The sequence below is a fragment of the Anomalospiza imberbis genome, chromosome 7 (genome assembly GCF_031753505.1).
Source record: "Anomalospiza imberbis isolate Cuckoo-Finch-1a 21T00152 chromosome 7, ASM3175350v1, whole genome shotgun sequence".
In the NCBI taxonomy this organism is placed as follows: Eukaryota; Metazoa; Chordata; class Aves; order Passeriformes; family Viduidae; genus Anomalospiza; species Anomalospiza imberbis.
In genome coordinates this window covers 35,575,736-35,591,579 of record NC_089687.1, presented here as the reverse complement: position 1 = coordinate 35,591,579, position 15,844 = coordinate 35,575,736, and the positions used below count along the sequence as shown (strand labels likewise).

Genomic DNA, 15,844 nt, shown 5'->3' with positions numbered 1-15,844 from the left:
TTTGTGAATTATCCCTTTCTTGCTTGCTGGGCAGAAGCAGAGAGCACAGAGGCTTGGGAAGCAGCAGGTGACCCGTGCAGCTGCACACAGCAGGTTCAGGGGCTGCTGTCCCTGGGAATGGAGCTCTTCCAGCAGCATCCCTGTCACTGCACAGCCCAGCACCCCGGCTTTGTGTGAGCACTCAGCTGTGGGATGGACTTCATCACATTAAGTGCTGCTCAGTTCAGAGCTTCTTTGTTCTCTAAAGGCTTTTCCTCTCCTTCTGAAACTTCACGAGTTGGCAGATTCAACTCAGCCCTCCCTGATGCTGTCTAACATCAGGATGGCTAATTTTGGAGGTTTCAACTTTTCCAAAGCTTTTCACTGTTATAGAGGCCTCTTCCATCAGCTTCCAATCTTGAGTCAGCAGGACATTTAAGCACCTGGATAATCCAAGTGCTGGAGATTTCCAAAGCAATGGAGGATCTAGCTCTTGACAGATGCTTTTGTGTCTAATTCTCACCAGCAAGTTCAGCATCTACATGCCTTTAACCCTTTGCCCTGATCAGATGGATGTGCTCCACTGAAAATCAGTTTCAGGGAAATGACTTCTCAAGGAACAGTAGAGCAAGCACTGGAGTATTTTGTCAGGTTGGCGTCTGCCTGGCCCAAATACACCTCCTCATTTTCAGTCTTGATCTTCTACCAGCTTTCAAATCGATCCTTTCTTTCCTCTGTTGGTAATCAAATCACTGCTTCAATTGAGCTAAGAGGGCACCACAGTTCACCCTCCTGCTGGTCATCACGAAGAACATTATCCACTCCTTCCTGCGGCCCCTCGGGCTGACACCTGAAGGGGGTGGTGGCCGTGGGGGTGACCAAGTGCCCCAAAAGCTGGCTGCCATCAGTACTTCACAACCACGCAGGGTGAGGTGGCTACGCTATGCTACTGCCTTCAGCTGCCAGGACCCGGGGAGAGGATGGTGGAGTCCAGCAAAATCCGGCGTGGGGAGCACTTCTTCTCCTTGGCTGGGCACATTCCCTTGCATCTGCACAACCAACCAGCACATAGCATAGACTGTGACTGAAGGGGGTTTAAGTGCAATCTTAAAATCTGGCCATTTCAGGAATTCCTGAAATAAATTAGAAGAGGAATTTTATTTAGTTGTTTTTGGTTTTTTTTTTCCTCTAAAGGGATCTCCCCATGGCTCCAAATCACTGTTTTCCACAAAGTAAATGAACATGAAGTCTTCTCTCATCCTCTTGCCACAATATCTGGGTCGCCTCTATCCTCCAACAGTTGTATATAATTAAATGGCAGACAAAACATCCTGTCCCCAAATCCTTCCCTCTTTTTTCCTCAAACTTTTAGTATTTTTTCCATGCTTCCTTGATTTTTTTGTCACTGATCAAGTTGGAAGCAGCAGCTTTCCAAAACAATGACCTGGAGCTTCAGCGATCCACATCTTGCAGATAAATAACAAGCTACATTTATACAATAAAACACCAGCACTAGATTACTCCATATTAAAATCTCGGCACTTTTCAAGACCGCAATCATTTGGAGCAACAGAGACCATGTGGGGAAGGTTCTTTGTCAGTACTGGTTACCAGCATGCACTGTTAATCCATCACCTTCACCCACAAGAATTTACACTGAGATGGAGCCTTTTGGGTGGGTGACAACAACAATCCCAAAGGGTTTTGCAAAGTGAGCAGCTCCCATTGCCCTCCCAGGGCAATCTCTGGGCATGGGTTTGGCTGTCCCTGGCTGGGAAGGAAGAGCTCTGCTTCCCTGACTGCACTGCCAGCGCCTCTTTCTGTGGCATCCAGGAATTCCTGCCCTGCTTACTTTGGGAACGGAAATGAAGTTCATGAACCACCCCTGAACTGGCTGGGTAGGACAGGAATAGCCTGGCCCATGTCCAGACACCAACTGCCCCACTGCCCACAGCACAGCTGTTCCAAAGGGACGCCCCTGGGCACTCCCGAACATCTCCCGCTCAGAAAAAATGCATTTCTTCATAGCACTTGCTAAGAAAAGGCAGCACCAAAGGTCTGGCCCCAGGTGTTGTTCTACACAGAGACATGCAAAGCTCACGCAGGGACATGTGTAACAAGGATTTGTTTGCCAAAGGAGAGGCTTCAACAGGCTGGGAAAATCCCTGGGGGGTTCCTGAGCAAGACACACTGTGTTACAGCAGGATCAGGCTGGGGTGCAGAATGCTTATTTCAAATTAACTCCAACTGAGAAATAATGAGCAGTGAGTTTATATTTCAGTAAATTAAGAGAGAAGCTTAGGTAAAATGTGGGTTTATATGCACGGAAATAAATGATTATTTACTCACATTTGTGCTCATGCCCTCAAATATGAAGATATTTGTAGGGATTTATTAATATTTATACCACATTATAATAAATACCCAAAGAGCTTTGCATGAAGACATGCTATTTTACCAATGTAAAATCTGTTGAAGGTCAAAGGGATCTTTTACTTGTGTGTAGATGGCAGGATCAGCCTCTTTACTCAGAAATCTGTATCAACTGTGATAATTTAAAACTTTAATTAAAGACTCAGTGACAGATTATCTACCAAATGTCTTCCTGCTGCCCAGTATTCCATCACAAATGTCTTAGAAGCCCAGGCTCAGTAAGCACACTTGCCAGGGAATATTTCACTGTGGACATGTTGGCTTTTATCTGGCGCGTTGGGTAACAAATTCTTTTGTTGAGGATTGGTGACAATAAAAATTAAATTAGAGGCAAAACCAGACCCCAACCCAAAAATTTATAATATTTGTTTTGTTCATTCCTCAAGAGAATGAAACACGGGGAATTTCTCCCTTTGTGCACTGCAGTTGGTGAGAGTTGCTTGGAGCTGGCAAAGCAGAGGAACCCATTCAATCTGGATCACGGATTAAATGATGAAACGTTTAATGAAACGATGTGAGGGATGATACAGCGGGGATGCCCCCCGTCCCAGCGTCCTACACTGTTCCCAGACCACACCCACAGGGTTGAAGGAAATGGGAAGAGCAACCTCCAAGTGATGCACAGGAAGGGAGTTAAAGCACACACCGAGCCCACCAATACCAGGGCTCACCCCACAGCAGTGGATGGGTTTATGGGGAGGGACAAGCAGAGGTCTGGGAATGAAGAGCACAGGGCGAGGACAGGAGGGCCCAGGAACACCACACAGGCACCTCTTCAGCCCTGGCCACGAGCATGCAGACCTCGCCGGGAATTTTGGCTTGGAAAGGCCAAGGCACAGGTGGAGTGGGGGGACGTTCCCACAGAAATGCAGCAGAACCTGGGGCAGGAGGGGCACAGGTGGTGGCACCACAAGCTGGACTCTAACAGTGACAGGCCACTTGGAGATCCCGCAGAGGAGAGAGTTAACAGCAGTGACACACTTTTGTCTGGAGAAGTCACAGGGACTGGAAAGAACAACTCGAGGCCATAATTCTGCAGTCTGTCACTACCAGGAAACGTGAAATCCAGTGACCTTTCATCTCTGTGACAGAAATGCTGCACAGCACCTGGAGCCATCGCCCTTAAAATCCACTCTGACAAATTGGATGATAGGACACGAAGGAGAAAACGTCTTCTGCCTCCTTCACCCCCAGATTTGAGCCTCCCAGTGAAGTCTGCATGCTCCAAGGAATGTGGTATCCCTTGCCAGGAACAGCCAGCCTTGAATGAGCTGCTGTGGTTAGTGAGGGATGAGATAACAATTCAATTTCTTTGGCCAAGAAGGAACAAATCTCCAAAGCCATTTGTTCAGACTGCCCTTAAATGATGGGAGAGGAATCAGTATTGGCTTTCTATGACTCTTTAGGCCAGGAATGTTAAATCAACAGATTTTTGCATTATCACGGGATCACAGAACTCCACACTGGTTTGGGTTGGAAGGGATCTTAAAGATCATCCCCTTCCACCTCCTGCCACAGGCAGGGACACCTTCCACTATTCCAGGTTGCTCCAAGCCCCGTCCGACCTGGCCCTGGACATTTCCTGGGATGGGGCAGTCACAGCTTCTGTGGGCAGCCTGTTCCAGTGCTCACTGAATCACAGCACTTCTGCCCTTGGCAGGATGTAATGAATAAGGTTATGAAAGTATATCTGACTCTGTGGAAAGAGAATTATTCTCTCATTAAGAGCAGCAACAGCTAAACAAGCAGAATGCAGCACATTATGCAGGGCTGTGTTTAACCTAAAATGAGGATTTTCCTTACCAAAATTTTAAGGGGTAGCTTTTGAATTGAGGATTTGCACCACAGAGATTACTTCCCCCCCCCAGCAACTGTATCCCTTGAGTTCTTCTGTTTGTCAGTCTGAAATTACAACCACAGGGACTAAAATCTTTTCATCACACCAGAACATGGCACTGTGTCTTCACCACTTTGGCAGAAGACAAAAACTACTGAATGGAAGGAAAAAAAATAAATTTAAAAAGGGGTGTTTCAGTCATTTAAGTGGGTCTGTCAGCTGTGTTATCTCCATGCATTTGTGAAACTGAGCTTTAATTGACTGGCTGAAGCGGAGAGCTGAAAGACAAAATTTTGGTCTCAAGAACACAGAGCTGAAAACACTGAGCTCCTCATTCATTAGGATGTGTCAGAGGGACTCAGATGGGAAGAGGCATAGGAATGGCTGCTACTTCCACTTGAATCTCCCAAACTGTAAGAGAAAGGTGAAGGGTGTGCACCACACTCAGCCACGTCCAAGAGCAGTAACAAACTCTGATCATCAGATTCCCCACGACACAGGAACTGCCTCGGTACCTACCAGTTTCTATCACTGTGGGAATCACTTCAATACACGTGTGAAGGACACAGCCCAAACTGCCAGTTGGGCCAACAATAAGCCAGCCAGCCCCAGCAGCAGCAGCAGGAGCAGAAAGCCCTTCCAGCTGAGGGGTCTCCATCCCTACAGCCAGGCAGGGACACCAGGCGGGGTTCAGCTCCACCCACAGCACCCCCATGCAGACATGTTCCTGCATCCCGAGGAACAGCCACGACCCTCCACTGGCTGAGCTGTGCTGCAAGCCCCAGAGACCAGGATTCCCAAGGCATCCAGGCTACTCTGATGTTGATGGTGAGAAATACATCCCTGCCTAAAACAGGTCTCAGATGTAGAGCTTTAAGTGTATCCCCAAGAGATGAGCAAAGAGAGTCGTGGAGAGTTTTGGCAAAACCGTGGATGAAGCCTCCTGGTTTCCCTGGGACGGCTCCAATGACTTCACTGTGCCCCACAGTCTGGTCAGCATGCAGCTGATCTTCCTCCTGTCCTTGCCCCCACCAGCAGGAGCTGCTCTTTCCCTTTCCCCCTGGCAGTTCTGGGAAAAAATATGCTTCTCACCCCTGGTCACCAGGGGTGTTGGGGACTGCAACACAGAAAGCCACCAACCCCCAAAGGGGGCATGTGGTCCTGGGGGAAATGATCATGGTAGGGAAGGGTTGGGAGAGAAATTCAGCAGCTCCTGGAGCTGTGAAAGCCCCTCTGAGCCTGCACTCCTGGGAAGCCTCAGGGATGCTCACAGGTGGGATTACGCAGACTGGATGGGATGTGCTGCCACTGTAAATGAGGGGATTTGGGATGGTGATAGGAACACAGAGGCCACACAAGCTCCAGAGGTGTTTGTTGGGGTGTGAATGGGTCTGAGCTTGGTGACAGGCCTGGGGACAGCCAGTGGTACCCCCGAGTCACCAACCCAGGACACCAGTCTTGGTGAGCGTGATGAGAAACCTCACACCCAAACACAGCTGTACACAAAGGTGGTGCACGGAGCTGGGTAACAAATCTCTCCTCTGAACTTCAGCAATAAAAACAAACCAGTGAGATTTCCTACAAACATTTTCTGCTTTCCAACAGAAACAAAGAACTCAATGAAAATCTGACAAAATATTTTTGAACAAAAATACAGACACAAACCTCAGGATTTCAAGTAATGTATGGCATAATTTTCCAAAAATTTTTTAATTTTTCAAGGTCTTTCAGTAAAAGTATTTTATGTTTCCAACTCTTTGCCTTTACTCTGTTTTACAGAGCAGAAAATGTGTTGAAAATGTTATTTCTTTACCAACATTTTCATTTAAGTACAATGGCAACCATTACTCTTATCCAGCAGCGGTGATGTATGCAAGAGCAAATATATACGGATAGTGAATTCTAAACACAAGGAGATGAATCCAAGTAGCCATTTCTTACATGTTTAGAAAGCTGTGAAAAGGTTTATGTGCAGCTGCCTTACCTTTTAATATGTCTTCACATCTGCATTAGGAGAAAGGTGCTTTTTCAGAGATGTATGTGAATACAGGCTGTGTACTCACAGCCCAAGAGACCTTTTTGGAAACAGATTTATTTTCCAAAGAGGTATTTTCAGTCATTCCAAAACACTTCTTGAAAGTATTGATGAATCTAATTCATGAAATCATTTCAGCAGGATAATGAAGCCCAGTGCTACACAGAGACTCCAGCACACAGCTAACAATGTTCTGGGCTTGGTGGGTGTCTTACTGGCCACAGGAAAAGTTCTGCCACTGATTTTGGTGAGCTTTCCCTTGGCCTTAGATAATAACCATTGGTTTGTTAATGCAGGGACAAACACTCTCTCTTTTCTCATGTATTTGATTCTCTGTTAGACTAATTTTGAGAAACTAACAAAGAAATGAAACAACAATCACTGATATCAGGACTCAATCCCATAAAACCTTTGTCAAGCCAGCCATTCCATCTGCCTCCAGGAGAAGACACAGGCCAGGAGGGGCAACTTAAATTGTGAAAATTTTTCACCCCATAACCGAAGCACCAGGAGAAGGACCAGCCCATGCCAATGGAGGCAAACCTCAGTAACAGCGTTTCAATCAAATGTTTCCTTTATATCTCTGTTAAAGCCAACACGGTTCTTTCTTACCATTTTTGCAGACAGGGCAACACTGCTCTGGTTCATAGACCGGGTTGACACACTCGGGGACTGCGCAGTCTGCTACAACACAGTGAACTTCATTGCTGGGCTCGCAGCGACACCATTCGCATGGCGAGGGCTAGGAACAAATCTCAAATTAGCCCATTGCCTCCCGCAGCTCACAAGTTTGCAACATTCCCATCCTGCCACAAGATAAACACATGAGCGTTCAACATCCCTTAACTGAGTCATTCATCATGGGTGATACACGTTAACCTCCGGCACGAAAGAGCAACAGCTGAAATAGGAAACCACAACATCAGAAAAACCAGCCAGCGTCAGCCTTGTTTTCCCACGCAGAGCTTTTAGGATTTTAGGTCCCCCAAAACACTGAGCTGCAGCATCTAGGTTGTACCTTGCTGTACCCATCTGTTTTATCTTACATGTGTGGCCAGAAGAAGAGCAGGATTTGTGGAAGGTCCTGAGTGGTGGTTCGTTCCAGGAAGGGAGGACAGGCTGATTTTCCAGGCCATATCCATCGCTCACGTAGACCACCACTGCCAGCCACCCCAAGGTGTTGGAAGGGTGCTGCTGGGATGGCCTGTCCATCCCCCAGCCTCCTTGGGGTGCTTTCATTCCCACTTTTCAGGGCAGAAGAGAACAGTGTTGCTCTTGGAGGGGCAAACCCATTTCTTTCCATGTTTGTGCAGCACCTGTGTCAGGGGTCTGTGAGCACTCCCGTAACACAACCATGAGATCTCAGCCTGGCCCCTCTCCTGCTTGCTTCAACAAGGTTTGTGAGCAACAGGCTCACATAAAATACGTAAATAATTAAGAGACTGAGTCATTCTGCTGAGTCAGGGAATTCAGGATTAAAGCGCCCAGCTAAATGGTTTTGTTTCAGCACAATGGGTTCAGCCCGGAAGCTCTAGCCACCTCCAAATTGCACAGAGTTGTTACTGTCTCAACCTTTAAAAAGCTGTGAAAATCTGCTGAAAACATAGAAAGGTCAGTGTTTTAAGGTTGCAAGTGACTTATGTGTGTGCTAGTGTCATGAAAACATGGCAACAGAGCTAAGGAAGGAGAATAAGAGAACTGAAAGAAAAATAACTTCCCTTCAGTACCAGTAGGTTTGATATGTAACTCCCAGTTTCTCAGCATCCATCACCAACATTTCAATGAGTAAATGTGGGTATTGGGAAAAATTCTGCTTTATGTGAATCTGCAGCTGTGGGAATTCCTCAATATTGAAAAATATTACTCAATATTAGTAAATAAAGTGGGATGCAAAGAAAGAAGGATTCATCTTGATGTATTTCAGACCTCAGTGATGGGTCACTCATTTCTACAAGACAGATACAACCTGTGAGCCCTGTTTGTGGCTTGTAAGAAGCTCTTCAGTTCACCTCTAAGAAGCTCCATGTGTCTTGAGTCGAATAATTTATTCCCAGGAAATTTATTTCTACCTTAAAATGCACTAATTAAAGCTTCCCTTGCTTTGTCTCAGCATCTGCAGTCTATAATTCCCATCACCTCTCATTTGCTCATGGCTTTGGCAATTTAGATAAAATCAGCACTCCTTGAGCAAGGGAAGAAGTGTGTGGAGGTGGAATTCCTCTCTCTAATTATTGTTCCTCTTTCAATCCTGCTTTGATTTCTGTCTGAAGCACCAGGAATCTAAATTCATTTGACTGACATTTCTTATTCAAGGCTATTTAATAGGAAGAAACAATACAGAAGAAAACAGACAGAGCTATTTGCTGAGGGATCAATAAGAAAATTGCTGCTTTGTTTTTACTCATTTTAATCACTAATTATATGGAGCAGTAGAACTAGATCTTGTGATTTGTGGAAGCTTCCACTGACGTCTCCTCCAGGGCTTGTACCCATCCTCACTACTCCAGTGGCTGCAATGCTAAGGAATATGTGATGCTTTTCCAGGGCTGCAGCCCAATCCATGGCTCAGAGAGGATCAGCACAAGCAGAAGCTGCCCCTGAACGACTCTGTGGCTGAGCAGATGAGACATGACACACACATCTTCTGCCTCAGCCTTGGTGGAGCAGCCTGAAAATGACACTGTAACAAAGCAGGATGTTGCCTGATGCTCAGAGCAGCTTTCCAAGCAGGAAGAGCTGCACACAATTAGAGAAGAAAGCACACCCTGGCAGAACACCAAGCAAACTGATGCCTTGAGAAGGCTGCCCTGGAACAGAGGCTGGACAGAGTTAAAGAATAAAGCAGGGATTTATTAAAAGGCCTCAATGGATCCACCTTGGGCAGCACAAGAGCCCAGCCAGGGCTGCACCCAAGATGAACCAAAAGGGTCACAAAATGGACAACTGGTCACGGGGTCTCTCACTTTTGTAAGTTCTGCTCCATTTGCATATTGGAGTTGATTGTGCAATTACAGCTTTAGGTAATGAAGTCCCATCCTCCTTGTTTTTCTCTCTTCAATTCACCATTGTTTATACTTTTTGGGCCTGGAGCTTGTAACAGTTGTCCTTGGACAAGCTGGAGGAGGATTGTTCTTTACCTACCCTGTGAAGAGAACTTGCTAATGCTTAATATGAAGCTCAGAGTAACACACTAAAGCAGCACAGAATCTGGAAAATATAAAAGCTAAAACTTAAGGCATCATTTCCCCCCTTTAGAGGCTTGACCTAAGCCACCAGATGAAAGGGCTGCTTTGGCATGAACCAGACCTTTCCCTGCCACCTCCTCCTCCTCACTGTATTAAGGTCAAGCCACTTGGTCTTGATCACTCAGGATCTTCCTCTGTCTGACCACTTTGGTCACTTGTCAGTGCCACTTACTATGAGGGACTCCAGCCCTCCTGTCCACTTGGTTTATGAGAGCCTTGGCACTTTCTTCCCTGGGATGTGCTTTGGGATCCGATCTGCAAATCCCTGCCCATTCAGAAAGGACTTTGCCCCAAGCACACTGATTGAGCATTTTGAAGCTGAGCTGTCTGCAGGCTCTGCATCTGAGCTATTACTTTCCCTGGTGCTACCTTTCTTGTGGAATAATTCTGGGACACTGGTCAAAAAGTCCTCTATTGGTACAGGCAGCAGGAAGACCAGGCAGCAAAATGACAAACTGGGAACCAGTGAAGAACATGGAACCAGCAGATGTCCTTAAGTTTGGTTTTCTGTTTCCCAGTTTAAAGATTTATCCCCCATGAAAGTGGGGTGGTTTACACTTTTGTAGCCACTGAAGTTCAAACAACAGTTCCAGAAAAGGAACTCTCATCCCTGCTGAAGAAGGATACTGAAAAAACACATGGGGCTTTCTGGAGTAGGAAGGAGAGAGGACATCTTCCCACATGAACAGTGCAAATGCTTTATCTGTGTCCCTTAAACTGATATTCTAGAAAGAGTGTTAAGATTAAAGGGTCACAAAAGGCGGTAATTTATTCACCCTCATGTCCAAGGCCAAAGAATCTCTTAGAAAACTCTCTAGGGAAGGATTTATTAGGCAGGATTTCAAGAGGTGTTGGTGAAGAAACATTCTTCTGACCACTGCCCAAAAGGAAAGGGTGCTCACGATGCCCAGCCAAAACATGGATACACGACCATTCCATGGTCCTGCACTGCTCAATATGATTCCAGAAATGGCTCCATCAGGAGCAAACTGGGCCCTCCTGTAGAAGGTATCAGTCAGCAGAGCAGTTTGACTTGGCCAAACCAGTGCAAAGCACTGAAATTCTTTTTACCCCATCTCCACTCCTAATGGGGGTGAGAGCAGTGACCCTCAGAGACAGTGGGGTGACACGTTCTTGGATGTTGTTGTCAGCGTAGGGGCCAAGTCAAGCCAAGCTGGTGGGAAGCAGACGTGGCCAACATCTATCCACCATTCAAGGGCTTTTAACAGCAGCTGAAATGGGACTCAGAGCACAAGGGACCTTCTCAGTCTCTGCACTGACCCTAAATCCCCTCTCCTTCAGCCAGTCACTTCAAAAAGACCAGAGCAGCACAACCCATTCATAACCACCCCTAAGATCACAGCCCAATTTCTCCTTCTCTTCTGTTCTACTGATGTCAAGGAGGACTGTGAGCCCAGGTTTGGCTGAGAGGGCAGGTTCAGTCCCTGGGCAATCCTGTGTGGGATGGCCCCATCACACACCTCAGGACGGCTGGAGGAGGGAGCCAGCACTCCTTCTATTGTGTGGCTGGAGAACCTGAGTCTCAGGTGCAGTCAAATGGGAAACATCTGCAATCAGCAGAGTTTGTTAACAATGCAAGAAGGAAGGAAAATTAGAACAGAGAATAGAAAATACACACGGCTAATAAAGATTTTATGTGCATGAGCACATAATGATAAACTTGATAGACGATATAAACAAACACATGAAAAAGGCAGCAAAGAAAACAGAATGAAAAACAAGATACCCCTGAGCAGGGGAAATTGGGAGATCTACCAGGACACAGGTGCCCCACCTCCTAACCTTCACTCTGCACCCATACACACCAGCTCCCCACCGCTTTCACCCTCTTTGTGGAAGCAAATGCCAGCATACATAGGAATTGTGACTGCTAACATCATCCAGCTACTCCTCTCTTACAGGGTTGGGCACCACGTGGGTCCTTCTTTAGTCAGCTACAAGGTTTCAAAAACCCACAGAAATTTCATACCTCTGAGAGGACTATTTTGTGAGCAGGTCCTCAAGTCCTCTAAAAGGACTGGTGGACAGCAACAGAGGTCACACGATCAAACAATTCTTTAGGCAATAGCCTACAAAACTGGTTATTCCCAAACATAAGGGAGAGGTGGAGAGAAGAAAATGGAAATCTGAATTCAGAACTCAGAATGTTAAAATCTACTCCTTTATGCTTTTCTACAGCTGAAGATATCTGAATCAAACTTTTTTTTTAGGCCACGGCAGCTGGTACAATCACACCAATAACTGACACACAAAACTTCAAGATTTTAGGCAAGACCTTGCAAGAAGCACCTCAGTCATCTCATTTAGTCATAGGAATTCTCTTGTTGCAAGTGCTTACTGAACCTCATCTCTGTATTTCTCCCTCAGCTCATGTCTTGGCCATAGTTACAGCGCCTAAGCTACCCCTCTGCTGCCCCAAACATGGGAAATGCTTTTCTATATCCTCACCAAGTAGGGAATATTCTCCCTGAGTGAATGGAGTAAGCATATCTGTATCTATGAAACATCATTTTGCAGCCCTCCTCTTGCCTGCCTGCAATCAGGATTTCTCTGTCTTTATGTCTGCTTGTCAATCACTCTTAGCTGCTTCTACACCAACAGCTCTGGAGAGGTGGAGAGGGAGCGATTTACCTAAGTCAAACTAAAAACCCTGAAGATGACATCTGACTGATACTTTTTGTTCACCTGTTTGTTCTGTCAGTCAATAAGAAGCCATTTTCCTCACTTTTTGCTCTGCTGCCACATTCACCAGGCTAACTGGTTTCCAAGTCACCCAGCTCAGGAGATGTCTCAGACCAAGTTTTAAGGCTGCAGTTCCCTGTGATCAGTTGGGATTCTTCCAGCCGGCTTTGCTTAGACTTGGGGTTTGAGGCTCATACCCCTCCAGAAGCTGGGAAAATGCTGCTCATTTTCCAAGCAGCCTTCCAAGACTAAAGTGCTATTTGGCACCTGAATATTTCAAAAGCCAGTGAATCTTGTATCATTAAAACTGACCTGTTACTCCTGGAGACCTTCCACTCCATGAATTCAGATGCCAGCTCCTCCAGGCATGTTTAGCACAGCCATTTCCTAACACTTACCACCTCTCTTCACTTTTCCAAGAAAAGGCCTTGAATTGTGTGGCATTTTCTTTGTTCCTGGGTTTTCAGCCTCGTGGAAGGAGGTTTACATCTTTACTGGATCCAGGCTGCTCAAAGCCTGAGATGCAGTAATTGGGATTTGTTGAGCTGCTCTCTTCCCCCTCCTTCCTACAGCTAAGCCTGAAGAGAGTTTTTGTACGAGGACGTGCCCTAATCCCATCCTGGAAGGCTTCATCTCATTGCCAAGGTCCCAAGAAGTGCTGCATAAGGACCACATTCTCGTGCTGCCTGACACACAACAGCCCTTCACCAGGCAGACACAGCTCCTTCCAGACAGGTGCAGAGCAATACAGGCTCCATAGCTGCTGTATCAGGAATACTTGACTTTTCTTCTGGGGAACAAAATGAGTGTTTACAACCATCTAATCATGTTACAATGCACATACTGATCATCGTGCAGGGGCTGTCCAAGTCACTGGAAGACAATCCAAGTATTTCCACTGAATTGAGTGTATCTGTTATTGGGGCCTGTGGTGTTCTTCAGAGTCAAACAGGTGAATTTACAACATGGCCAGAATGACTGGAGCAATCTGCTTGCTTGACTGGAATATGGAGAGGGGTATAAACACAAAACCAAGCTTGATTCTGAGCTCTGGGGAAACCTCGGGAGCCATCACACCAGAGCAAAGGCAGAGGAGATATTGGGACTCTCGGTACCATTCCAGACCAAAATCAGCTCCTTCAAACACCAAAAAGGACGTGGTGTGTAAGAATGTTCCTCTTCTAGCTGATATTGCAAGGGGAAAAATGCTTTTATTGCCAGTTTTACTGAATATGGAGTTGAAATGCTTTCTCCCCCTTTGAGAACACATTAGAAGAAGTGCCAACCCCCTAAAAAGGAAGTGCCATTCTCTGCATTTCTGCTGATGCCAAGGTGGTTTGGGATGCAATGGATCTCTCCTGGCAGTTCTGTACACTTAAGGCATCATTGCCATCGATTCAGATCCACGAGTTGTATCCACATACACCTCCTGCCTACACTCTGGATGTGTCCCATCCCCTGCAAGTGCTGGGCTCCAAGAAAAGGAAGATTGAAATCCATCGCTGCTGTCAATCCCCCCCTCTTTTAGTTTTCAAGAGACTCACAGAGATAATCCCATCCCTCAGAGAGGCTGGACTGAAGGCATCCTGCTCGATGCAGACAAAACAGCAGGAAAAGCAGAGCGATGCAGAGTGACGTCTGTCAAATTGGGTACTTGCATCTAAAGAGGAGCTGTAACTTTTAATGACACTAAGGACAATGGCAATTCTGAAGGAAATTATCTCTTGTAGCTACAGTTTCAGGTGGGGAATTTATTGGCAGGAAGCAAGAAAGGGAAGAAAGCTTGAAAGGACCTGATGAATAAATTTGGAGGCAAAAATGGCTTCCACATTATGGCTGAGGTGGGAAGTCATAAACCAGGGGAGAGGAATAAAAAAGGAACTGGGATAGCATTCATCAGAGGTACTCCTGGGGGAGAAATTAGAATCATTTCCATTGTTATTGAAATTGCCTGTGATCTCAGTCAGATTAGCAGAAGATTGCAGGAAAATTCAGAGAGCTTTCAGCTGAGAAATTTTGCAGGTGCCAAACTTGTGGAGAAGGAGCTGATGAACAAATCCCACCTGAAGGTGGGACTGAAATCTGCCCATTTCTCTTTTGAGCTGCTCACTTGGCTTTCACTATAAGCAGTGCATAAATAACCACCTAATTTTTGTTAACAATTTGGTAAATGGCTCTTTTGTATGTGCCAATACAAAAACCTGCAAAGGGCAAAAATTTATCTCATTTTTTTTCACTTACTTAATAAAATAAAAATAATCCAGCCAGCTAGTGGAGATACAATATCAATTATACTACAAAAACTGTAACCACCTGGATTTTCCATAGGTGGAAAGTTGCTCAAATCAACAATATGTTGAGTAATTACAGAAAAACACACTCAATGAAAACAACCATCAGGTTGCAAATGACTTTGCAACAGGAAAAAACTATTAAGTCATTAGATAATTTATCTGCAGTGAAAAAATTGGAGCTGTATCCTACTTATATGGAGCACTAGCAATACAAATCAACTTTGCCATCCAAAAATTGAAAAATGCCTGCACCACTCTGCAGGTTGGCTAAACCAAGGACCTGGCTTCCAAGAAGCAGGAGAAGCAGATGCTGAGATCCTGTTTTTAGGGGAGGCCTCAACACACACACAAACATTAGCAATGATGTTTGAAACACAAGAGTCTTTCCAGCGTGCTGGTGACCAGGCTTGGATTCTAGAGATGGAAAAGCACAAGGATGCTCTAATTGCTCCAGGTTGTGTATTCCTCTCCTCCCCTCAATCCCAGGCCATGCCTGTCCATGATCATAAACAACATTGCCCTTGCCATTGTTTTGTGAACATTCCTGGGGAGCCCTACAGATCAGTAAAGGCAAATGAAGGGCACAGAAGATGCACCTCATCCTGAGTATCCTGGGCCCACATCTGATGCGTCAGGGCTGTGATGGCTTTAGGAGCTTCGTACTCATAGATTTGCTCTGTGCCACACAATTTGATGAGTTTAAAAGGCTCCTGGAACCCTGTCTGGATCTGAAGAGTGGCTCCCTCCATTAGCTGATGAGAGAGACAACCTTGAGCTGAGTCCTGGCCCCTTTTCCACCAGAGCTGTGTATCTGCAGTCTCGTGGTTCCTTTTCTCTCCCGAGAGCAGTAGCAAAGCTTTCTGTAAAAACATGACTTTGCACTTCTTCCATGAGAACGCTCTCTTTGCTTTGATATATGTCTCATTTTATTCCTCACAATAGTTGCACCTCACCTACCCTGGGGCTCTGTTACTTTGGTGATAATTTTTATGACTCAATTACAATAGTTTTTTAGTTCAGACATGCCCAGTGCCCAGGGAAGGGGACTCCTTCTGAAAGGTTACAGATACGACAGATGGGACCGTGGCTCCAACACGTGAAGTGCAGCCCCCTTCAGACACAGACAAATGTCTGTGTGTGCTTCACATTTTTTTTCAAGCTCCTTTTAATGTCAGCAAGGAAAGTGAGCCCAGCTGGCAGCTTTGTGCTCTCCATTCCCTCCTGGTTGGCTTTTGCAATGAAGGAGCCATATCTAGGAGAAAGGCTCTTGGAGCAGGGAGAAAGGAACGGAGGACCTGGTCAGAAAGGTGATCCCCTT

General features: G+C 45.9%; 1 protein-coding gene across 4 annotated transcripts in view; it reads right to left on the bottom strand.

The window, feature by feature from the left end:
* The window catches only part of VWC2L (von Willebrand factor C domain containing 2 like), a 405,818-nt gene that overhangs the window by 19,044 nt on the left and 370,930 nt on the right, over nucleotides 1-15,844 (bottom strand). For 3 of the 4 annotated variants that reach the window (XM_068196560.1, XM_068196561.1, XM_068196559.1), the window contains one exon: nucleotides 6,897-7,026. In XM_068196560.1, the coding sequence (XP_068052661.1) occupies nucleotides 6,897-7,026 (130 nt within the window). Of the gene's footprint in view, nucleotides 1-261; nucleotides 1,113-6,896; nucleotides 7,027-15,844 lie in introns of those variants that run through there. The other variant, XM_068196562.1, reaches the window with a different exon arrangement.